This window comes from Plectropomus leopardus, chromosome 1 (assembly GCF_026936395.1).
Source record: "Plectropomus leopardus strain MGB_pleo_1.0 chromosome 1, ASM2693639v1, whole genome shotgun sequence".
Lineage (NCBI taxonomy): Eukaryota > Metazoa > Chordata > Actinopteri > Perciformes > Serranidae > Plectropomus > Plectropomus leopardus.
Window position 1 is genome coordinate 10,037,998 of NC_142176.1, and position 25,608 is coordinate 10,063,605.

A 25,608-nucleotide genomic window follows, 5' to 3' on the forward strand; every position below is an offset into this window, starting at 1 on the left:
AAGTGAACAGTGGGATAAATTATATTCATTATCTGTTCTTACCATCGAGCGTCGAATGAGGGTCAGTCTGCACTTGGCCTTATTCTCAGCAAACTCCAGGCTGCTGATGTCCTTTAGGCGAACCTTGTACTTATTCATCTGTTCACATATGATAAGTTCTACACACCTGCGGAGGGAAGCAAGACCACTTCAGAAAGACTGAAAATACTTAATGGCACAGCAAAATGAGTTCACATTATGCTAATAAAAAAAGATGTACAGTGCAATACAGTATAACCTTTGTATTTTCCCCTAACGCAAGTGGTTTTCACATTTTTTGGTTAAAAAGAACAAATCTCATCAGTTTTCATCAGACTTAATTTACGAATTCCTGCAGCAAAGCAAGCCAAATTAATCATATTTTTATCCAAAGTTATTGTTGTGTAGGTAATGAACTAATTCACCTTTCAACATCTTTAAATGATCTGATCCAAAACAGCATAAAACATTAACAGCATAATTTAGATTTATGCAAGTACTATTGCAAGTATTATTTATTTATTTTTATTTAACTTTTTTTGTCATTTTAATGTTTTCATTGCTGTTTATTATTCCTGCTAGACGTCGCTTCTAGTTATTTGCTTTTATGAACTTTTTCATCCTTTTATTTTGGTTGTTGTCATATGTGTCCCTCTAGCACGTATAAATGTAAATTCCTGAAGAGCTTAATGCTGAGTCAGTTTTCCCTGAAAAAACAAACGCTGCTGCTGATGATTTTGCATGACTTGCTTAATGTTCATGTTCACTTCAAACACAGAAAAAATTCTCCCACTTTTTATTGCAGTTATTATTGCCTTATTAGTACATGGATTTTACACTATTGATAAGTATTGTATAGGTTTTTTGGTTTTTTGCTCTAAGCTGCTGTAACAGTAAAATTTAATTTTGGGATTAATAGAATTCTCTCTCTCTCTTACACAAGGCTGTTCTGCTACAACGACCCTGAACCTGACAATAACTTTGGTTGCCTTTGGCTTTGACTTCTTCTCTTCCCCATCAAAAATCTGTTCAAACTGCACTTTTCCTTTCTGAATAAATATTGCTAAACTGGATCTTGCCACCCTTGAAAAGGGTTTTGTGAATTCTTTCCTCATGAAACAGATTAATTCATCTTCAGGTCCACTCCAATGTTTCCACCTGGTCATATGGCCCCCACTGAAATGACTCTATGCCCTGTAACACTTTGTGAATCACACCCTTAAGGGTAAAGGCACAGAATTCATTTGATAGACAAAAAGCATTTTCTTACGCGGTCGTCTTGCCGATGTCCTGGACGCTCTGCAGTGGATCGATGGTGTCAGGACAGCGCAGGATACAGGGAGCAAAAACTATAGCCAAGGCGTTCGCTGACATACGGTTTGTCTCCTCTTGCAAAGCGATCCTAGATCATAAATTCAGTATTAGAGCAGTCTGTCAGGGGGGAAATAAAGCAGTTTCATGTGCTAATCCTTCTCTAAGATTACCATAAGAACAGATTCTTACCTGACAAGATGAAATATGAGGCGCTCTAAAGTGTTCAGGTGAGTTCTGCTCAGCTGGTCGATAACTGAATACACTCCTCTGATCGTTTCCTTTTTATCCTGCAAACCTGAGGAGGCATTCCAACAAGACAAATCACCATCTGCTGCATGGATCTATCTACTGTAACAGCAAACTAATAAATCTTCTGCTGATCCCAATCATACATTTTTGTTGTGGGCAGAATCTCTAGTGTGCTCTTTTCAATATAGTCAGAAATGTACTGAAACACTAACACCAAAGACATTCTGAGAGTTATTCTCTCAGTACACTTATCAAACATGATATGCAACAGAACAAAGGTTTATGATTTCTAAAGCAAAGACAAGTAATAAACAGTAAAACAGTTGAGTACGGAGCTCTGGTCAGGTAGAATTCATTGCTGGTGTATGTTGTTGAAGAGTATTAAAGAACAGTTCAAATTCATTATCTCCAAACATGTCAGGGTTTGTAAACTATGACCAAATGGTGTAAGAAGGTAGAAATCCCTCTTGGTAGAGACAATAAATATATTTTAAGATTTTATTTTCTTTGAATTAAATGTGTGAAAGTACAGGACAGATAAATATATCATTTAAGGTCATTCAGATAGATTTATGTTATTAGGTATTAGCATTCCTATTACTCTCTAACTGCACTATAATGAAGGCAAGAAAAGCCCCCCAAAAATCCATCAGTAAATACATCACTTGTGAATATAGGTGAGACTACAGAATGTCATGCCGAAGATGGCTTGACAGCCTCTTTGTGGTGTGATTTGTTTATAGCCTAACGTTGGCTTTTACCTCTAATAACTGCATTCAGGCTTCAAAAATCATGAAAGTGGTGTTCATTTGTGAAGATTATCTTGCTGAACAAAATGTGTTCATAAACTTTTGCTTGCTGAGATGAACTTATTTTCTGCAATAATCCAAAATCTAATGGAAAAATCCCGTTGGCTTTGTTCAGGGAACCAAGGCGACGCTAACTTCCGAGTTGGCCTACAAAAACACGTCATCCCTGCAGCACTCTATGGAGACCCGAATAAAGAAAGACTGAGAGAAGTAGTGATGCATTTGAAGCACAACGGGGTTAGATGTTGATCACTCACCCATGGCACGTATAAACTCCTCATAGAGCTCAAATGTCAGCAGAGGGTTCGGCAGGTCTCTCAGCCACTGCTTGAAAACACTCGCGATTACATGGATGTTGTAGTCGTCCAGATTCATGCTCTCAACATCTGTGCAGTCACAAGGAGAGCGCAGACAAACCAAACCAACAGTTAGTGATCGTATTTATTCCTCTTTATTAATCTCTACTCAGTATTAAAAACCGGCTAGTATCTCTCACCTGTGTCGAGTCCCTGCTTGAGTTCCTTAATTTTGTTGGTGGAGCCAGATTTACGGTATATTCCTTCAGTGTAGAGGCCGTGCATCTCGATGTAGTTGATCAGCTTCTCCACGACCAGGGGCACTGTCCTCTCGTCATTAGTCAGACGAGAAACCTCCACTCCAAACTGTCTGGAGGAAAGTTCTGGATCAAACTGTTCACACACACAAATACACTCTGTTAAAAACACATAGACATGTTTTGCACACAAATGCATGCAGCAAAAAAAACCAAAACATAGTAATAATTCAAAACGCAAACAAGAAAATTCTCAGCCAGCTCAGTTTTTTTTTTAGGACTTAGGACTGCTGGTGTTATGTGACAGAAATAACACCATCCACTGTAAATACACCACCAGTAAAACAATTAGTGTCATGGGACATTGTTGTGACCTGCTCACCTTCTTGCTGCATTTGGTGGTCGTCCTCTGGCAGCACTTTCTGTGGCAGGCGTAGCGGCACACTGGATAAACACAACCAGAGAAATCAAACGGGTCATTTCCACTCTCCACAGAAAGGCAGTGCCTCCTCATTATTCAGCAAAAAGTTGTGACAAAAGGGGGAAAAAAACGTTATCGCTTGAGAGACCAAAGCAGCGTTGGCTGGCGAGAGGAAAACATCCTGAGGGAATAAAGGACAAACTGTGTGAGGAAATCTGTGCCGAGACGGAGCCGCAGACCCCATGAGTCCAGTTGAAAACAATCTGATTATGGCAGAGGAGGGAGAGAGGGTGGGGCTCTCTGTCTGAGGCCAGACTGAATACAGCTCGGCCACAGATGTGTGTGTGTGTGTGTGTGTGTGTGTGTGTGTGTGTGTGTGTGTGTGTGTGTGTGTGTGTGTGTGTGTGTGTGTGTGTACAAGTTCATGTGAATGTCTGTGTGAAGTTTATTGGGCAAAAAGATTTGGCTTGGACAGTTGTTTTTTGTTTAAATACACAATGACAATAAATTAATCTTATATTCTGGTGTTGGTACTATCAGTTGACTGTATGAGCGTGTATATGTGTGTGTGTGTGTGTGTGTGTGTGTGTGTGTGTGTGTGCACGTGGCAGGGTTCCTGCAGTCACTGACGTCAGTTTAAAGGTTCAATTATTTGGCCTTTCCACCACCAAGCTCTTTTCTAAACATTAAACTTGTTTCCACTTAATTGGTGTTTTAGGCATAATATTAAAGAAATTATGATAAAATGTCTTATTTTTAAGGTCCACTGTGTTTCAACAGCACATACATTTTTGTGCTGCAACTTCCAGTTATTTTCACTGGCAATTGACCTGTTGATTATTTAGTCAATTAACGGAATGATCATTTGGTAATTTTGTAAAAAAAAATAAATAATAATAATAATAATAATTATTATATTTTGTGTATGTATGTTTTCATGCATTGTTTGGTGTTGTGACCGAGGACCACTTTGGAAATAAGCATTTTTAGAAATTATTTTAAGTGTTATCCTCGAGTTGTTGTGCTGCGAAATTCCAAATCAAATTAAAAAACTGTCGGAAAAAAAGCAATGGATGAGTTTCAAGAGCCAAACTGGACAGTGTTAGAGGTCCTATGTTCCCAAACTATTCTTTTTACAATTACATTTACATAAACAAGCAGCACATTTTTAGTTAAGAAACTGGAGGTAGCAAATATGTTTTTCCCCCTTTATTAACAGATAAAACAAAAACTGTTTTGAAATTGTTGAATAATTTTCTGTCTTTTTTTATCAATTGATTGTTTTATTCTTTTTTGAGATTTTTTGGCATTTCTGCTTAATTTGATAGTGAGAGAGAGACAGAGACAGAGAGAGAAAGAAAGAGAGAAATGACACACAGCAAAAGGCCTCAGGGCTCAGCCTTAATGGTATGCGCTCTAACAGGGATAGGAGGACACCTAATTAGTTATTTTAATCTAATCAGATCTAATAACCTCTTCCAAGGCACCCACGCCCTTTTGTTAAATTTTAGAACCTTTTTGAGACAAATTTTCTCTGATCCAGTGTGTGACATTCAGGGATTCTCAAGGTCTGCTGAATCCCTGCCGTGATATTTTACATGCACACTCACATTTGCACACACAGGCACGGTCCATCATCCAGATGAGCGAGGAGCAGTATTCACAGTACGTGGGGATGCTGTACTGGGTGGATTTGAAGATGTGGCCGTTATGCTCCTCCACCTGCAGAGGGCAGCAGAGCTCAGGTTCATCTGGAGTTCACATGCATATTTCTCTTCACATTTATATGTGTTTTTTTTCCTTTTTTTTTTAAAGCCTTTTCTATTCTGGTCTCTAGTATATTTATATCCTGTTATTCCAAAGAACAAGTGGAGAAGTAGAGAACTCCCTATTGGATTAGGGTGTTGCCTTTTTATAAAATCATGATGAGCATGAAAAAAGAGACTTACAATGTCAGTGTCCTTTTTCCTCCGTTTTTTGCGTTCAGGTTTAGCTACTTGCTGTAGAATATAAAGACAAAACAGAGCAACAGTATGCTTTTTTATCTATTAAGTTATGTCAGTGTATATGTAAGACATGAAAGATAAAATCTACAAATTATAGCAAACTAACACACCTTTATACACCACAGTACATGACATTTAGCAGTTTGTAGTTTAAGATGCTTCCTTTCCTTACACACATTAAAAAAAACATCACAAATTTATCAGATCTGCAACAATTAATGAATATTTTTAACCATACCCCCAAAACTGAATAAACTCAAAGGAGCTTAAACTTTCTTTTAAAAGTTTAGACATCCAAAATCCATGTTTTCCTGAGCAGTCCACAGACACTTTTTTTTGTGTGTACCTTGCTGAGCGTGCTGTCCAGAGGTTTGTACTCCGTCATGAACTCATCCAGGAAAACTTTAAAGGTGTTGACCCACACTGTGACAGGAGACTCTCTCCAGTCCCTCTGCTCCTGTCGCATGGTCTTCTCCAAAATGTGTTCAAACAGAGCGTAGAGGTCTTTGTAGCGGATACTTTTACCATCGTCCATCTAGGGAGGAAGACAGCAAGGTCACAAAGTATTTATCTGTCTCATGTGGAAATAGTGTTCCAGTCCTTTATCTAATGTCAAAAGAATTTTGATTTAATCACAGTTTTGTACTCCTCATCACGTTATTTAAGGTTATCACTTACTGCAAGAGCTGTGGAGTAAGAGTTGAAGATGTTTAGACGGAATTCCTTCAGAGCCTTTTTGAACACGACGTCCACCATGGTGTCCTTCTTACTGTCCTCTGTGTCCAAGTCGTTGATCTAAAATTTGAGATGATAATTTTGTTAGCGTGAATATGGAGCTAGCTAGGAGTAGCTTTGAAAAGATGTCACTAATGAAAACTCGACATGAGTTTGGAGTTTTTCTCCTTGCATTAACCCTTAGAGACCTGAGCAAATTGGTTTGATTTCTTTCAAAAACGGGGGGAGAATGCAACGAGCAACTCAACATGACATTAGGAAAGATTTAGTAAAAGTTACAAAAAATGACCTGAAAATAAGAAGAGAAAAAAACACACAACAAACAAGAAAATGAAAAACATTAATTTATTTCCTTATATTTTTTGTAACATATTTTTAAATATATATTTTTTAAATTAGAAATAATGTTTTCCCTATTTTTGGATAATTTTAAAGTAATTTTTAATTTTCTTCTCATCTTTTACTAATGTCTTGCAATTTGTGGGGCATTTCTTTCCAAGTTGGTTATTCCCTTATGTTTTCGAAACAGGTTTCAAAGATTCACATCTGTGAAAGGTGTCTGAACACAGCACAAGAAAACTGATGTCGAAAGTTAAAATTTAAGCTGTTGAAGTAAACCTGCAAACTAAATCTTGACACATATACATCAAGACAATAAGAGAGAGCGTGTTTGTGTTTACCTTCTTCATGAGGAAGTCGTTCATGCTCCGGTAGTCGTTGGTGCAGGTGAGGATCTGCAGCGCGTCGTTTTGCCACTGAGCAGGTTCTAGAGCCACACTGCTGATCTTAACGCTGCGCCTTCGCTTCACCTTCGGAGATGGCTCCTTGTTCTCCTTCAGGTCTCTGAAGCCTCGATCCAGCGTCAGGTCGGGACTGCAGGGGGGCGACATGTTCTCCTGACCTGCTGTGTGCCATAAGAGTCCAGTCAGTCAAACTTCAATGGGAATGTTACCAGTTTAAAAGGATTTGTGCGGTCAAATGAACTTCAGGTGCATTCAAAGATTTTAAAAATACAGTATTTTAGCATCCAACCCAAGAGTCCTTGAAATATATTTAGTTGCTTTTGGATAACACACCGTCTCCTAGCAATGGCCCAGTGTCGCCATAGTCTCCATCCAGAGAGTCACCCCCACAGATCAGCTTTTCTCTGGATGTCTTCTTATCCCCGTACTTTGTCTTGCCCCAGAAACGCATCTTACGAACCCTGTTCAAAATGAAAACAAAACCGATAAACATTATATGATTAATAATGAAAAATTGAGATCAAAAAAGTAAATAGCTTTGAGTGATAAGTGACAAAAACACTCTAAATATTTCTGTTAAAGGAATACTTCAACCAAAAAATGATCATTTGAACATAGTTTGTTACATTAAATTCATGATGAATAATTTTTTTTCTCTCGCATACTACCAGTGAACAAAGAATCCAAAAAATTAGTTCAGATCATAACAATTCTTTATGAACTGAAGTTAATAGGGTTGCATTTAACAACAGCAAAACTATATCACAACATCCATTTGCAAATTCTCACAGAAGTTGTGCACCATAATCTAAATTTCATTCATCCAGTTGTATGCTCAGTACTTGCCAAACACATGCATTAAAAGTGGTCCCTCTTTACTTTTATTTAAGAATTTTCTCAGTTTTTGGATTTCATTCACCCTGGAGTAACTGCACCCTGGATGCAAGCATTGCTAAGTTGAAGAACAAACCTTCCATCTTGCGAGTTCTTGCGTAGTGAGTCCACTTTGACCAAATCTCCAGACGACATAGCTTTGTGTATCTTCTTTTGCTCCTCAGTGCTTGCAGGCTGAAACAAGGTCAGGTTGGATAAAATGTTAAAGAAATGCAAAAACCAAAAGAAAAGCCTCTCTGCTGTGAATTTTCCTCTGGCCCATGAGAACATATCTGAGGAGTTCAAGTTCAAGCCAGTAGATGGCGGCATCACATCACTGCAGATGCACCAGCTACATTTACAGGAACTTTTTCTAGGTATGGGAGAGTGTAAATGCTGTTTATAGCAATCATGATATTACAAACACAACAAATAGTATATCTGAAACATATGACACCAGGAAAAAGAAATCAGTTGTCCCAGAAATAGAGCGGTTAAAAGACTGAAGAGGTTTGTTAAAAGATGAAAGTCAAGAGTGTAATGACTGTTTTCAAGGATTCCCAGGTTTGACTTGTGACTAGTGCTACATGCTAAGAGGTATTATCACCAAGTAACATGCAAACATTGTTAATAACCAGGAAAAATAAAACATGAAATTAGTCAGTGTTACAGCTGTGAGAGAAAGAAAGCCCAATCACGTTAGAAAAGCAACTATGCTAAGCGTTAAAGGGAAAACACAATTCAAAACTAACTCTTATCTAAAGTTATTGTACATTTTTAGAAAGTCTGTTGCAGCTCGGTTTGAGTCAGTGATCTGTGCTCTCTCTGCTGAGGGGGTTAGAAACGTCAAAGAGAAGCCACGCTTTAGGAACGTGTAGAGAGGGCCACTGTTGGCTTGATTGGTGCCTGTTACCATGTCTGAGTCACTGAAACAGGACTCTCTTAAGCCCGCCTCCGTGGAGCTCTGTTTGGAGAGGGGTAGAGTGTAATGACGGGGGCTGACGGGGCTGACGGGGCTGTCGCCATCAATGTCATCCTCGTCTGAGTCGCCCCCAACTGAGAGGATGGGGGCGCGGGTGAGGAAGTCGGAGCGGGTCCGTGCCATTCTGGCTTTCTTTTTTTGGCCCGCTCTGCCGACCTGGAGTTTCATCAGAAGTGATAACAGCATGTTTAAAAGGTGCCTTTAATGACCGGCAACTAGCTTCAGTTCATTTTGTTCTTCGTGTAGGTCAGCTGTGTCGTTTTTAGTGTAAGACTGGGAGCTGCCAAGATTCATTAATTCATTCACAACACAAAAAGGCACTCCTGCAAACTCGCAAAAAACATGCTGTATGTCTGTTTTCTAAAAGGAGAAAGGATGCTTGCTTGCTTACCTCCCGCGCTTTTGTTCCTTTAGAGGGCTTGGAGACTGATGGCGGTCCTTCTCTGGGAACGGCTGCAGGTGTTTCTTTAGCGACAGCATCACTGTCAAACCTGACGGACAAAAAGAGGAAAACAGAATAGAGGAAAGAATTCCATAAAGTTGCAACCAAGAATGTTAATAAAAATGTTATTAATACACACTTGTATGATGTATTTTTAGCACTTCTTAAATAAGTATGATGGTGCTTCTTTTTTGTTGGAAAAATTAGCTAATCTTGATGAAAATTGTTACAGTCTTTGTTTTACTTTCGGCTTATTCGTCTATGTCACTGTGTCAAATCCATACGGCGAGGAGTCCTCTGCGACGATGCATTTGTGACATTACCACAGGGCAGCACCGTGCACTGTACATAAAGACAGACAGCACATCTCCTCTCCTGTACAAACACGAAGCTAAAACATCACGGCTTCAAACGCTGCCATCTTGTGCTGATGACATAATTTGAAGCCAGACTCTGCAACTGATGCTGCCTTCACGTGCTCAGCAGAAACATCGTATTTACCGTGTTTATGACCTCCGAGAACATGAACGGCCCTCCAAAGTCATAATTATAATTATGAATGGGAAATTGAGATATTTTGATGATGCCAGAGGTGCGATGTTTGCGTGACGTTTCAGGGCAGCAGAAATGGCGGAAACCATGGAAACAGTGTCAACAGAGACGTTTTTTGTTGCAATTCCCTTTGCAACATCTTAAGCCCTCATTCACTGAGATAACAGGAACATAAAGCTAGCTAAGCAAATATAAACTGATTATATTTAAGCTTATAAACAAATAAAAACTTAACTGCATACCTGACGTTCGTTCTACGTGTTTTGTTCTGCCACCAAAGCACAAAGGAGCTCTGTGCTATTTGCTTTCGGTAAAACATCAGCCACGAAAAAACAACCTTCCTACTTCTAGCGTCTATGAATTTGGCTTTTTTGTGACCAGAGCACTCGAATGCGTGTATGTTGTAATTATGACTGCACAGCTGGAGAGTACACCATAGTTCTGAGGAGCATGTGAAGGCAGCATTAGTTATCAGGAAGTGGAGCCACAGTATTGAGTTCCCAACCATACACCTGTCCAACCCAATCGCAGGCAGCGCTATTGATCACGAGCACATCGTCTGACACATTCAGCTGTCAATCACACCTGATTCTGATAAAAACAACAACAAAAACATGCAAAGTGCAAGCAAAAAAACAGCATTGTTTTACTTCATTACTCACTTTGTAAATGTCACTTTGTCCTTTGGAGAGAAGAAGATGTTGCCCGCTTTATCCGTCATATTAACTGCGGTGCCCTGATGACTTGGTGGCTTCTTGGCGGCTGTTCTCGCTCTGGTTCCTCCATCTTTAGACTCCAGAGTGAGTTTGGGCGCCCAGCCCTCAGCGACGGGTCTGCTCTCCTTACGTCTCTCTCTGGGAGCAGAAGCAGGTGGAGGAGGCAGCTGGGGGTGAGGAGCACTGACCCGCGGTTCTACGCTTGGGGGAGAGCGCACTGATGGGACAGTGGAGTCCGACTGTGTCCTGACATGAGGAGCTAAACCTGCTGTCCTCTCTATCAGCAGAGAACTGGGTCTGACGGGCTTTACGGAGCTCACAGCTCCACCGACATCCTGCCCGCCCTGTCGACTCTGCTGTATCCTGCTCAGAGCTTCTCCTCGATGTTTCTCAAACATGTCTCTCTCGTACTGAGCGAAGAAAAGGCGCTGGCGCTCAAGAACTTCTTTCTGTTGTCTGATCTGCTCCATCATCTCCTTCTCGTTCTGCTGCTGTTGGTTGCGCTGCCTCACCTCTTTCTCCTCGTTCAGTCGCACCAGCTTCTCGATGACGGCCTGGTCAGCCTGAGGGGCAGAGGTAGAAACAGGGACGGGATCTTGAGGTACAGGAGCTGGGTCTTCTTTCTCCCCTGTCTGGGCTGCACTATCTCTAACTTCTACAGGGGGACGGACAATATCACCCAGCTCTTGGCTTAGCGGTGTTTCTTTCTGCATACTGATGACCACCACGACAGGTCGACGCGATGACTCCCGCCTTTCTTTGAGAGGCTTGCTAACAGTGGTGGTGGCTGTAGAGACGGCTGCCTCTGTGTCTTGTTTGGCCTCTTCAGCGGGACGACGAGGGACGACTGCGCTGCCCTCACTAGCTGGGACGTAAAAGGTAGGGAGGTAGTTCTCGATTTTGGGCGGATGTGTGGGGGCTGCCAGATCTATTTTGCTCTGGCTTCCTGGGTGGACAACAGCATCAGAAACTGTCCTGTTTTGTTCAGCTGGCTCCGGGCTCATTGAAACGACCACATCAGGCTCAGGAGCTACTGGAGGAGTAGGGGAGCAGAGGTCCTCACTGTCCGTCACCTCCTCTGTGGCCTTGGGTGGCTCGTCATCCATGCTGAGGAGCTCAAAGCTCCCCTTGGAGCTCTGGCTGTCGGGCGTGCCCTGAGGAGAACGAAGAGGCGGGGTCACAGGGGGCACCAGCTCCACAGACCAGCGTCGCTCCTCGGACGGGGACGAGGCTCCGCCGCCGGTCGCTCGCACCTTGAGGAGCTCCAGGCTGAACTTTGCTTGCTCCAACTCCCTCATCCGCCGGCTCTCCCTCTTGGCCCGAGTGGTTTTCTGGCTGGGCTCATCTACAGTTCTGGACCTCTCTCGCACCACCACAGCGGACGTCTGGATCGAGTCCACTGCTTCAGTTTGCACTTTAGACGGACTGTCTCTTGTCCTGGCATGTTCTCTAGCTTCTCCTTCCTCCTTCACTGGGTCTTCATGGCTGCTGAGGATTTGGAGACTCCTCTCTCGCTGCTCGTAGGAACGATCCTCCCACGTGCTGAGGTCCAACCCCATGATCCTCTCAGGCGGCGTCTCCTCTTCTTCTGGCAGGAGAATCACTTGGCCATTCTGTAGCTTAAGCAGCTTCTCCTGCTGCTCCTTCTTCTCCCTCAGACTCTGCTCCTTCAGTTTCTTGAAGCTGTCAATCAAGAGGACACGGTTACAACTTTAGCTTACTTCTTACTAATTTTATCAAGAAACATTTTAAACAACTTAAGTTATTAAAAAAATCATGAAAACCTCACCAAACTTAGAGTCTGATATATAATTCTAGCTCTCAGCTGCTCAGCTGATTGTAGAGCTGCTTTGGGTTGGATTGCTTGCGTCATGTCAAGCTCTTAATAAGCACAGCCTGTTAGCACACTGAACAATGACCAAATACACCACATAACACTGCAGGCAGGAGCTGTGTGCAAAGATTAATCTGGCTTTTCACCATCTTTAACAAAAATCATGCAGTCACCTTCCCTTAGAAGCTATTTGCACAGAATGAGGCATCACAAAAACGCTGAATGTTGGCTTTTCATCTATACCTAAAAAAACAGAACTGGTGGTGCTGCTCAGGATAAAGTGTTTTACAGCACTGGTTCCAAACTGGTGGATCATGGTCCAAAAAAGGGTTGTGGGTCCATTCTGAATGGACCACAAGTGACTCCCAAACTTGTGAAGTTTGTAAAAGACATTTTATTTCAGATTTCTGAGACAGGGCTTTTGTTTTGAAGTTCTGCTTCCTGCTGTTCAGCTAATATTTTATTGCCCTGTTCTTGGTATTATTTGGTTTATTAACATGCTGTGCCTTTGCAGTTTTTATGTCACTGATCTTCAAGCAGTAATATGCACTTTTTTGGCCGCAAGAGTATATATTTACGAAATTTTGAGTAATTGCACTTTATTCTTGTAATATGTTTTACTTCGTTGTGTTTGAAGCCCATGTGTTGTATACATTTTGTGACATAAAATTGAATACATAGTAATTTTTCTAATGAGTGGACCTTGAACTAATGACTAAGGACAAAACCTGGACCCCATGGCTGGACAAGTTGGGAACCACTGTTTCAGATGATGTCTTTACCTCTGCCTGGCGAGGAAGCCTCTGCTAATTGCCTGCAGTTGTACCACAGCAGCATACAGACGCAAGTAGGCCTCTCTGGCTTGATGACAGCGCCAAGCCGTCTGAATGACCAGAGCTGCTGTGCACCGCCGGTGCAGCCATGACCTCCACGCCCTCTGAAGCACCAGCGCAGCTTCCCTCCACAGCCTGAACCTCTGACGCTCTCGGTAACCTCGCCAGTGTGTCTGCAGACACAGGGCTGCCCCCTCCTGGACTTTAGGGTCATAATCCTCCTCCTCTTCTATGGACCGCAACAAGCGCCACCATTTCTATACAAAGATGAAAATGCTGATGCATTATTTTCCTTTTAGCACAGAACCTAATTTCATGCTCACTAAGTACAGTCACTTTATTATAGGTAGACTCTTTTCAGATTATTTTTGGGTGATTTTTTTCTTTTAATGATAGGACAGCTGCACAGACAAGAGAGGGAAGTGAGGGGGAATTAAGTGCAGCAAAGGGCCACTTAACGGGCCCAACAGTCTATCAAATGAGCTAGAGACTGCCCTTCTTGTGGTTTATGCAAAAGGTAATTTCAATTTTCTTTTATAGAATTTTAAAACAAATTAACCCCTAACTGGACTGGACATGTTTTTGTGTGACAAGTTGATTTTAACTATATTTGCATGGGACATTCACATAGATTTCCCATTAAATTTAAAAGTAATTTCCAGTGTAGGAACTAAAGTAAAACATCCTGATATTAACAGAAACATTTGGGTTGTTTCACTTCAAATTTTGTGCTGTTTTGAGCTAAAACTGAAACACAATATAATTATCAGTATCTTTCTGATATTGATTAGAATCATAGCGTTGCAAATTTAGGGAAAATCCCACATAATTTGCTTACTGATGCCATGAACTGTGTTCACAGTTATTCATAGTTGTTTTTTACTTGAACAACTAACTTGTTAGCCTTTAAAATTATTAAAATGTAAAAAATTTATGTTTTTTTAAATTTGCTTGGATTCATTTGTACCAGATGATTCTGTCAACATGACATGATCAAATTATTAATTACAATTCAACCGAATATTATATTATATTATATTATATTACATATATATATATATATATATATATATATATATATATGTATTCCACAACAAACAAACAAACAAAAACACAATACACAGCTCTTTAAATCAAACAGAATGAAAAGATGGAAATGATGCTGATGTAGATGAGAGCAGTGATGATGAAAAACGCTGTGCTGTACCTGGATGCAGATCGCTGCTTCTCTCATCTTGACAAACTGCTTCCTCTCCAGCCGTGCTCTGAATCGCCGCTGCAGCGTGACGATGCGTCTGAGAACTTCAGCGTGGAGTATAGCCTGCAGCCGCTGACGCCCAGCCTCCCGCAGAAACACCTGAGGGGAGGAACCATGAGGAGAGTCAGCACAGGGTAACACACACACTTGTGAAGAATGAAGAATGGGGTTCCACACACACACACTCTTTTAAAAAGCTCTGCTCACACACAAACCGCAGAGATCCCCGGCTGGACACATGGTCACAAATATGTCAGGTATGATCCTCTAATTATATAGACACATCCCAAAGGCAGGGAGCTCTCCATCATGACTCATTCATGCCAGCACCAAATATGGGGCACCGTCTTTATTACATGCTTTTTCTCCAGAGAGAGGATGCTTTCAGATAATAAGAGGTTATTCCCAACACTATCCTTTCCCTTTGTCTGTGATGCTTTCAAAAGCCTCTGTAATTCAACGGTTTAATAAACTGACTGAGTTTGAGTAATTTAAAACCCCCACATTATTTTCAGTAAATCAATTTTGGGTCTTGGACCAACATTTTCCAGATTCCTAAAGATAGTATAACATAAAGCTCATAATAATATACAGCTTAATGAGCCCAAACATTGTCTTTTTGCCAGTGTCAACAAGCAATGACACAAAGGAAGAAAATCCATGACTTTTTTACTCTACTTTTTCATTTTACATCTGGATTATACACTTTGAGCTTTGAAAAATACAGTGTGTCCTGTGCTGTTGGCAGCTTTTGGCTCTGAGAAAAACATAAAGTGATCTTGTTATTGCTGTCAGCTTGTTCCGAAACTTACCTGAAGCTTAAACTTTAACTTTGTGAAATATCCAAAACCGGACCCCTTTTTTTTTTTTTTTTACGGCTGAAAAACTAGTTCCCATTAAAATATTAATCAGTTTATATAGAATTAACTGTCACTCTGCATGGTAGTTTTGGTATTGATTGAAACTTTAAGACCATGTAAAAAAACAAAATGTAGCTCAACTGTGTTAAATTCAACTGTAATCTATAATAAAAAAACGGTTTTAATGTGTTTGTACAGTAGATGAGGCTTATTCACTTAGGGATAATGTTCCATATTAAAAACAGATGTTGCATCATGTTTTCTATATGATATTTGTTTATCACTTGATTTAAAGGAACTACAAAAAGAAGAGCGCAGGGTAAATACCATCGTCTTTCCCACTTGGTACCCCTCTGGTTCCAGGTCTAACTGGTCCAGACTCTGCTGGATGCTCTCTCTGGCGGCACTGGTTCCCTCTGGGAGCAGCACGCTGAAGTGATGGACAAAATCCTACAAGAGAACAAGGAAGTCTGAATGAGAAATATGTTTGTCAGTTTACATACAGTACCTGTTTTGGATTTTACAAGATTTCTGTCCAGTTACATGTTTACCATCATTTGTTCTAACACTGGTAGGATTCATTGGTTGGGGATGTACAACGCTGCGGCCCTGAATTTAAAATATAAATCTTGGCCTGCAGCTGAAACCGAAGCTGCCTCCTGCAGCATCTCTCGAGCAGAAATAAGAAGCTGTCAAGGCACATGTGGTTTCAGGTAAACGTCCATGCTGTCCATATTTGCAGGGGGTCGAACATCATGGTATAAATATGCTGAACTCCCACTCTTCAAACTGAGGCCCATTGTCTGAATTCAATACTCTCTGCACCCTGGGCTGCAGGGGGTGGATCGGGAAACAGATGCTGTGTTTATACAATTACAAGCATGGGGAGTGTTTCAGAAAGCCGAGGACAATGGAGAGACTCTGTTCTGAGGAGTCGGGAAACAGCAGAGTCCTCCAAAGTGATGCCATGCTCAAGATATTTCTCATTAGTGCTGACCGCAGCACTTAATATGTTTGGGGGGAATTTCTGCTAAATGAAGATGTCTGGTGCTGAAATCATGTGAGTGAGCTCATCAGAAACAGTTTTATGAGGTTTTAAGGTCATTCCACATGAATAAATGAATACATAGTGTCATTTTTATATTAATTTTCAAGTGTTAGTGGGAACTATTTTCTAATGGTGGAAGAAGAACCAGTGCAATGTTTTAAAAACGCAAGTAAAAGACCTTAAGTGTTGACAGTGATGTATGTTATGTTATTATACTGTTAATACTGAGGTAAAAATATCCACGTAGCATTTCACTGTTGTAGTTGTTCAAGGTTGAGATTGGTTGTTTAGTCCAGTGGTTCCCAATCTAGGGTTTGGGACCTGTCAAAGTGTCACAAGATAAAAGTGAGGGGTTATGAGATAATACATGGGAGAGGAAAGAAGGGGAAATAAAGTTCTGATTCTGATTTATTTATTTATTTTTAATAATCTTATTTCTATCTTATTTAATAATAAGATAGATCTTGCATAATATTGGGTGGTTTTACCTTTTTGGGGGCATAAACATATTCACAAAACAGCGTCTCAGGAGTTTAAAGGACAGATGTCTTTTTGGCGCAACTGGTAACAACTCATAAAGTGTGTTTTCCATCCACTTGTTTTTATGTGTATTTTCAATATGTGCATAAAAAACCTGATTGGAAACACCAAAATTTAAAAAGAAAAAGAAAGAGTGGAAAAGTTGGTGCATTGATAAAAGGTTAATGCGACTAAGGGCAATATAAACTGATTTAGTCATGACATACTGTCATTTTTAGGCCACCTCAAACTCTCAAAGCTTAAGAATGAACACAGTGAAAACTCGTCGAGAGCTCATGGCTGTAATATCAGTCGTCTAAAACTCTGTAGCTCCACTGTCCAGTGTGCTCTCTGATATTACACATCCTATGTTGTTGTTTGAGGTTTCACTGTCCCTCATCTGGTTGCGCTCTCCTCTGCAGTGGCACCTGTCTGGAGAATTAGTGCCACTCACTGATTATCTTCATGAACCAGCTCCCAGCACTCACATACCAGTAGCTGATGAAAAAGCACATAAATCGCATTTCTTTTGCTGATCTGCTGAAAATTTCCATTTATACATTTAGATGGAAACTTTAAACATCTGAAGCATGACTAGATAATGTTTTTTGTAAGCAGTCAGTCACCAAAAGGTCTGAAATCACTGGTTTAACTTTTTTGCAGTACAATAAATTTTATGAGATTATCACATTTTTATTGTAAAATCTTAATCTTAAGAGTAACTAGTAAATATAGCTGTCAGATAAATGTAGTGGGGATTAAAGTTCAATTTTTACCTCTATAATGTAGTGCAGTAGAAGTATCCCCATTCTGATAGCATTCATTAGATATATAGTAAAGTACAAGTATCTCCACATTCATATGTAAGTGCCATACTTCAGTATTTGGTTACTTTCCACTGCTGCAATTTTCTAGTCAAGTTAAAAATAGTGAAACTGGGGTCTGTGTATTATCCTGGGACATTGTTTCTGAACAGAGTCACTGCTGCTGAAATGACTCATTTTTAATGGTTTGAGTGTCATAAATTAAATTCGGTTCTTTTTGAGTGAATTTTGGGAGGCAGCCAGTGTCTCAGACGCACATTAAACAGAACCCAAACTATCTGTGCAGCTGTGGTGGATACCACCATGAAAAAAAATACATTATGATCTGGTGAAGTGACTCCTGTATAAACTAAAGCGCAGTGACTTAATCTTTAGCTGAAACCTTGACGTGACATGACTGGCACAAATGAACATTCAAGACCACAAACTGGAAACTAATGTCAGAGAAAACTGGAGTGGAAGTCAGCCACTCCCGAACGTTTTCTGTCCAAAAACTCACTTCCAATCTGCATTAAAACCCGATCTGTTTTATTAGTCATACAGTATTTCTCACAGGGTTGACGTCATTCTTTCGAGAGCCAGCGTGGTTAAGATGGCTGCCACCTCACGTCCCCCATAATTCCCTCGACACAACACACAATGAACCCGTGGCTCAAACAGCATCAGCGACATGTTTCCTGGAGATGAATTCATCGCTGGCAGAGAAACTCGTGGAAACCTGAGTGTCGTTTAAGTTTCGGGACGTTAGCAGTGAGATTGATAGTGCATCGGTGTTCTGGTCTGCACACGCCCGCGCAGAGGGAACATGTTAATGCGATCTGCTGCTCAACTCTTTTCACCATTTGGCTTATCGAGTGTTTGCTTCATGGATAACAGGATACTTGGAATCTCTAGACAAAGAATAGTGAATGAAGCGGGTCTGTTATAGCTCTCAGGAAACTGATAGCACTGTCTATTAAAGGGAAACTCCACCAATTTTACACAGAATGGTCAGTTTACTGGTCATGTTTAATACGAATTTCTCATTAAATTTAGAGGTCCGTCAGTCATCATCTTCCTTAATCACGCTCAAAACTCATTTAAAAATATCTTTTATCTAAATAGAATTGACCATATTTATTGCAACGCCTGCACATTTAAATTATTCAAAATGTTGTCTTGAGTATTTCCTTCTTTGACTCTTCTTTTTGGACAATTTTCGCTTGCTTTTTTAGAAAATGATTTTTCAAATCTAGTAATTTCTTACAATTTCGAGAACAGTTCTTGCCAAGTTGCTCATTGCCATTTTTGCCCATGTTTTCAAAAGACTGCAAACAGTTTACTCTGATTTTTGAAGGTTTATATGGAAGACGTCTGAACACAGCACAAGACAAGTGATATCGATCCAAGCTTCAAAGGGTTAAACACAAAGTTATGTAAGTGACCACTCACTCCATTTTTCATTGAATTTGTTGTGAAAACTTTGTTTTCCCTGACATGCCTTCAGGACGAACAAAGAACATTACTGAAGAATTGGAGTGAAAGGGGGCCATGTTTAAAAACAGCCAAACTATCAAAATATCTGTTAGCAAACGTTGCATTTTTGCTAAATCCGTAATATTGGCATAATGAGAGCAGGCACACTATTTGTTCATGTTCGAAACTTCTACTGTGGAAGGGTTTTGAACAATAAGTGAATAAGGTTTTTGCAAAAACGCTTGTGTTTGGGAAGTTCTGAGAACATGACTGGATAAATGAGACTTGGATTATACTGCAGGAGTTGTGAGAGAGTTGGTAATCAGATGTTTTGATATGGGTTTTACTGTTGTTAAATGTGGACCCCAGGACTTCAGTTTATCAAGAATTTTCTCAGTTTTGGGATTTTCTGTTCACTGCGGAGGCGTGCAAGAAACACAGTTTTCTTCATGCATAAATCATAACAAGGAGCGAGTAGTCGATATACAAATAATTAATAATTCATATTAATGATTTTGTGGGTGAAGTGTTCCTGTAAAGACTAGACTATCTTCAAGGTGTACGTGTGTGTGTGTTACCTTGAAAGTGTACTTGACATTGTAGCCCGACTGTCGGATGCGCACAGTCTCCAGCATACCAGTGTAACGCAGCTGCCTCAGCACCAGATTATCATTAAAGCGTAAGGGCAGCTGAGAAAGAGAAAAAAAGATAATCGAGGAGAGGAGAAGAGAAAATGACAGAAAAAGGAAAAGCGACAGGCGGTAGAGGTTACAGAGGAGAAGAAGGGACGGGGGGATGATAAACAGCTTTAGAGAAGTTCAAACTTCAAAAGGAAATGAAAAATGCTTTGAAAACGAAATCAAAACAGTCAAAGTGGCCAAAGTCTGGAGCGAGCATACTGTACCTTCTCAGCATTGGAACGGATGCACTTGACAAAATAAGGCTCAGACTGACCTAGAGTCTCCATTAGCTTATTGAGAGAGGCCTGCAGAAAAAGAAACAATAACAAGAGGTCAGACTTAACACAAAGCGTGGGATATAAAGGCGCATGTAGAGGCACACTGCTGGTGTTGCTCCACAGCTGTTTGACAGACAGGTGGCGGATCTTTCAGCTGTGAATAACTGTCGCTTCATCTGTAAGTAAAACTCTTTGTTGCAAGATTAAAGTCACGGCCTGCGATCATAAATAAAACCAACATGTCCACGGAAAAAAAGCCATGTGTGCAGTATTTCCATGTGCAATTGTGTGTGTGTGTGTGTGTGTGTGTAAACAAATGCACATGTTGTGTCAGCGTGTGTGTGTGATAATTCAGTGGCAGGAGGTATTCGGTCTCCTCCTCCTCCATGGGAGATTAAAGCAATCAGCGCAGCACAGGATGTGGGAAGTGAAGTCATCCACACACTGGGGCCAGGGCTGCCTGCCAGAGAGGCCTCGGCACTCATCTCTACCTCCAACAGCCAGAGCACTGAGTTCACGTTCAAAGAAGTCAGGACCAAAATAAAAATGTTTTGGGGTTGTTTAAAGTTTTTCTGAGCTGGTGTGTGTTACTGGCTGCAAATGAGAGACATTTTTGAGCAAATTATTCTGAATCTTAATGGCAGCTGTCAGTGTCATTTATCTCATGCTCAAACAAAGAGCAGAGCACCAACAATTTACAGTTGTCCTCTTTGTTTTCATCAGTTTTAATGGAATATGTTCGTTCTCAGGTCTCATCCAAGTGGAAACCTCTGGGGCTGAGAACTGAAGCCGGTGCAGAAGTGCCAAAAGCTGCAATTTTTCTAATGGCCACTTGCACCAAATGTATGAACTGAAACACTTTCAATGACCCATGTCTATTTTGCATCTATTTTCAACTAGGGATGCACAATAACATCTGTACGTCATTGGTATCAGCAGATATGGGCTTTAAAATCAAATATCGGAATTGATGATAATTCCCTGCAGAACTGGGAAAGATGGACTGTTAATGTGAACTCACAAAATGATCACGGCATATTTACCATATGAGCTGACTTATATGTCCATCAGTGCATTTGCTTGTAGAAATACAAAGCTGACCAACTGTTTGTACATTCTCCAGTGTTTAACTGTATTTCAATGTTCTTTTGGAAAAAATAAAGTAAGAAAAAAAAGAAACAATAGAATCAGCCAACATGCTAATTTCTGTTGATATCACAAAACAGTATGTATATTTTTAATTGACAAAGTGAAAATGTACAAAACATAAACCATAAGTTGAAGTATTTTTTCTCATTTTGCACAATGAACGAATACTTCATACAGTGAAAAGCACTGTGTTTTATATCTCTATCTGCTGGTGTGCAAAGAGTATGCAAAACATGATGTTAATTCCACAGAAGAGACCTGATGATTAACAAAATAAAGGTGCGAAAAAAAGTGAATATATACACATTGGTATCAATTATCGATCGAATGAATTGATATATATAGGTATATTGGATATTTGCAAAAAAAAAAATCCCCATTTTCAACAGCTTTAAAGGCCTTGATTTAATTTAGTCCCTGTGGGAACCCTGTTTTATGCAGTCTTTGGTCTCATCTCCTTCTACTTGGTGGGGAATTTCAAAAGAGTGCATCAGTAGCTGTACTTTCTCACCGAACCAAAAGTTAACTTTTATGAGACACTTATTTCGTTTTTTGTATTAAATTCCCAGACACGATGTCATACATTTAAGACTTTTGGGTGGGTGTGTGAACTACGTAACAGACTTCACACACATTATGAAACAAACACAGGGATAAGAGAGTGGACAGTGGGAGTTTTGGACCAAGCGGAAAAATGGAAGGTTGTTTCCACCCACGGACGGCTGGAAAAATGACACACCTTGTTTTTATCATATTCACAGCTGGAGGGAGATTCCTCAGTGCAGCTCGGGTTAATCGTGTTGTTTTTACACTGACAGCACTGAATGGCAAATCATCGAGCTCTGCAGTGAGCTACCGGCTGTGTGTGTGTGTGTGTGTGTGTGTGTGTGTGTGTGTGTGTGTGTGTGTGTGTGTGTGTGTGTGTGTGTGTGTGTGTGTGTGTGTGTGTGTGTGTGTGTGTGTGTGTGTGTGTGTGTGTGTGTGTGTGTGGCTGACCTGGAACTGCGCGCTGATGCTGGGTGGTTTCTTCTTCTTGTGGAGGTGAAGCAGGGACTTGGTGATGCGGTCGTGAAGCGTCAGGTTGCTGAGGTACTTCAGTGACTTGACGTTCAGTAAATGCTGCAGGAGTGAAGTCAGAGTCCGTTTATAATGTTAATAATGTAACACTATATTAAAATCTATGACTCTATGATAAATCAAAGACATCCTGGACTCTACCTTCGGAAGAACCGGCTTTGATTTGTAGTTTTTGTTCCTCCTGTAAATAAAAAAAATAAATACACAAAAGTTAGTTCAGCAAGTAAGTTTGTAAGTCAAAGCTCAACAATACGTTAAATAATTCCACAAATTCTTTACAAGCGGGTCATACTGGTGTCAATAAAGTGGGACTTTATTCATCGCCTGTGGGGAAATTCTCTGTTCACTTGCTCCCCTGCACAGAGATCAGAGGTCAGAGGTCAGCTACAACAGCACCTTTGGAGCTGTAGGAATGTTTTCTGACACTGAGTTTGATCTCTTTCAGTTTTAAGGACGCCTTGAGGCTACACTACTGACCAACATAACAAATAACAGTAGAATAAAAAACAGATTTTTAAAATTTTCATCGTAGAATCAGAAAGAAAGCACAAACAAAACCACTAAACAGCATCTTAATTTTTAGAAAATACACTACAATGAGGAGGATAAATCTAATTTTAAATGGAGTTTGAAGAATTACAGTGACTACGGATGTGTATGTTACTGACATGAGGATGTCGTGGGCTCGCTCAAGGAGTTTGCTGCTGGCCGAGTTGACAAAGATGCCATCTTCTTCTGTGGTGGAGCTTCCGGAGGACAAACGTCTCAGACGACCCACACGCCCATTCCAGCCGAGGCCCGGGGAACTCCTTTCAACAAAACGGACACACAAAATAATTTTAAAAAAGCCTTCATGCATTATGTTTACCTTAAAATAGGAATGTTTATATTACATGACACTTTTAAAGCAAACAGAACCTCACCCTCTTATTTTGGCAGATTTTGTTATTGTGTAAAAGAATTAAAAAATAATAATTTCAACAGTTATTTCTTTTTATTATTGTTATTAAATTTACTTTAAGCTGTTTATTTCGTATTTGTAAACTGCTTGCATGGAGTCTGTCAAACAAACACCGACTACAACAGAGGAAGAAAAAATCCTAAAAACATTTACTGCAAGAGAAGCACGTGCATTTTACAGCGATTGTATGTGTTTGACTATTAGTGCACACACAACACATAAAGTCAACATAAAGGCCAGATCTCCAAGGCTAAATTGCAAATATAATAAAATAGGTATATTTGTGAGTTTTGTTTTTATGTCGAGCTTGGAGCCACAATTATGTAAAATAAATATAGCAAATCTAAGCAGTGAAATACAAAAAGTGAATGATGACACATGAAACATAAACGACACAGTGTCAGTCACAATCTAACACCATACTGGTGTTTTTCTCTGCTCTTAAGACTGTATATTGGCTTTTAGGATCATATTTGTCAGCCTCATCTATTGTTAACAGATATTTTTTCACAGAAAAGAGACGGTAATTGACAAAAATCATGAACATCCTTACATTTTTTTTGTCAGAGAGTCTGGTTTTATCAGTGTGTGTCAGGTTTCAAACATAATGTCAAGCATAAAAAAAGTTCAGAAATCTTGACCACGACACACTGCTAACTCACAGATGTAGATTAAATTTAGAGAAGTGTAACTTATGCATAATTTTAAGTAATATCAAACAGTGGCTTGTGTTTTGTATCTGAAGGGGAGCTTATTTTTTCCTCCCTGAAGGAATGTGACCAGCAGGGGCAGTAAGCTTCCATGTTTTCTCCCTCATAGGGAGGAATTCACCTCACACATGATTCGACACAGTTTACTGAAGCCTCAAAGGGTTTAAACCTCAGGCCTCAAGGTGAAACCTCACCACCTGCCCAGAAGACAAACACAAACAGCAGCGGTCAGGTCATGGTTAAAACCATTAACCAGGCTGAACTATTTCAGCCTGAAGGAGAGGACGAGAAGAGGAAAGCCAACAATCTGCAGCATCATTGTTGTGAATCAGAGAACAGCTGAGGCAAGAATTATCTATCATTAACCCTTAGGGACTGTTTGATGCATTTACACACTCTTCATCTTCGATAATTTTGACTGTGTTCACCATATGGCATACATTTTGGCAACATTGTGTATTATTTGTTTTAATCTTGCAATTTCCAGCCAATAAGTTTAAAATACAATGAACAGGGTTGTTGCATTCATGTTAAGTGAAAACAAAGTGCCATTGAAACCCATCCAAACCACGATTTTTGATCCCACAGCCATCAAAGCATAAAAACATGCGTTGTATTATTTCTGGGTGTAATTCTGGGCTTTTACCTCAGAATTTGTAACGTTTACAATTTTTCACCTGATGATGTCATTTTTTTCCAGATTTGGTATACGGACAAAATACAAGCTATTTTCAAAAAAAAAAATTGTTTTAATTTTTTAATTTTTAAAAAAAATTCTAAATTTACTTGTAGTATACTGAAAATAATTCATTTTACTGTGTTTTTTTTTTTAAATCTAAAAACATTGTGGCATCATGACAAAAACCCGGCACTGATAGGGTTAGAATTCTAAAAAAAATAATGAATATTTGATATTTATAATTAGGACAGATGTTGGTTAAAAATAAAATCAATGGAAGTAGAAAATCATATGAATGTTTAATATTTTTACAGCCTGATTTTGAAAAAGCGCATTTTATGTGTAGAGCAGTGAGTATTTTTTACTGCAAAAAAAAAAAAAGAATAAAATCAATGTTGCTGCTAATCTACTCAGCATGTCATACATTGATAATTAATTTTTTTGTGTTTTTAAAATAAATCTAAAACATAGTCACATCGTGACAAAAACCTGGCATTTGAAGGTTTAAATCAAAAAAGAAATATTTTATATTTATGATTAGGACTGATGTTGGTGAAAAAAACTAACTCAATGAAAGTAGAAAATTATAATAAAGTATAATATTTTTTGCTTGATTTTGATAGGTGCATTTTGTGCACGAATGTGTGCATGAAGTGTGTGTAACATTAAAGTGGGTCCTAAGGGTTCAGCTCTTCAGATCCACTGAAGTGCTTAATTTTGCTTCCGCTACTTTAATTGACATATTTACAAGAACTTCTCCTGATGAGTTACACACCGCTCACTATGACACACAGACGACAGAATCGAGATGTGTTTGGTTCCTCATGCTGTGCTATTAGCAGGAGGCTGAATCATTGAAAGAGAGAAGCGTGGCGGGACGTGAGCGTGTGGAGACGTTTTAATCGCTACTGGAAATGAAAGCAGTACAAACACACAGCACACACAGAGAGGATGAAAAGGTTGAGCTGTTTGGTGCGGCAGCTTTTTGGTGCAGGGACAGCTGTTTGACTTGAAAGTGATTTTCCAATGC

General features: G+C 39.9%; 1 protein-coding gene across 11 annotated transcripts in view; it reads right to left on the reverse strand.

Annotated features, from left to right (window-relative positions):
* myo9aa (myosin IXAa) overlaps positions 1–25,608 on the reverse strand; it is a 151,854-nt gene that overhangs the window by 5,036 nt on the left and 121,210 nt on the right. For 8 of the 11 annotated variants that reach the window (XM_088074946.1, XM_042491017.2, XM_042491039.2 and 5 more), the window contains 24 exons: positions 22,897–23,037; positions 22,370–22,409; positions 22,148–22,270; positions 19,949–20,029; positions 19,623–19,733; positions 15,526–15,648; positions 14,288–14,437; positions 13,030–13,337; positions 10,360–12,096; positions 9,095–9,194; positions 8,635–8,859; positions 7,819–7,916; positions 7,182–7,309; positions 6,786–7,009; positions 6,049–6,165; positions 5,717–5,905; positions 5,314–5,364; positions 4,975–5,086; positions 3,326–3,387; positions 2,887–3,079; positions 2,648–2,776; positions 1,522–1,627; positions 1,289–1,420; positions 43–166 (listed from right to left, as the gene is read on the reverse strand). In XM_088074946.1, the coding sequence (XP_087931072.1) occupies positions 43–166; positions 1,289–1,420; positions 1,522–1,627; positions 2,648–2,776; positions 2,887–3,079; positions 3,326–3,387; positions 4,975–5,086; positions 5,314–5,364; positions 5,717–5,905; positions 6,049–6,165; positions 6,786–7,009; positions 7,182–7,309; positions 7,819–7,916; positions 8,635–8,859; positions 9,095–9,194; positions 10,360–12,096; positions 13,030–13,337; positions 14,288–14,437; positions 15,526–15,648; positions 19,623–19,733; positions 19,949–20,029; positions 22,148–22,270; positions 22,370–22,409; positions 22,897–23,037 (4,804 nt within the window). The remainder of the gene's footprint in view (positions 1–42; positions 167–1,288; positions 1,421–1,521; positions 1,628–2,647; positions 2,777–2,886; positions 3,080–3,325; positions 3,388–4,974; positions 5,087–5,313; positions 5,365–5,716; positions 5,906–6,048; positions 6,166–6,785; positions 7,010–7,181; positions 7,310–7,818; positions 7,917–8,634; positions 8,860–9,094; positions 9,195–10,359; positions 12,097–13,029; positions 13,338–14,287; positions 14,438–15,525; positions 15,649–19,622; positions 19,734–19,948; positions 20,030–22,147; positions 22,271–22,369; positions 22,410–22,896; positions 23,038–25,608) is intronic. The other 3 variants (XM_088074972.1, XM_042490995.2, XM_042491047.2) reach the window with 2 other exon arrangements.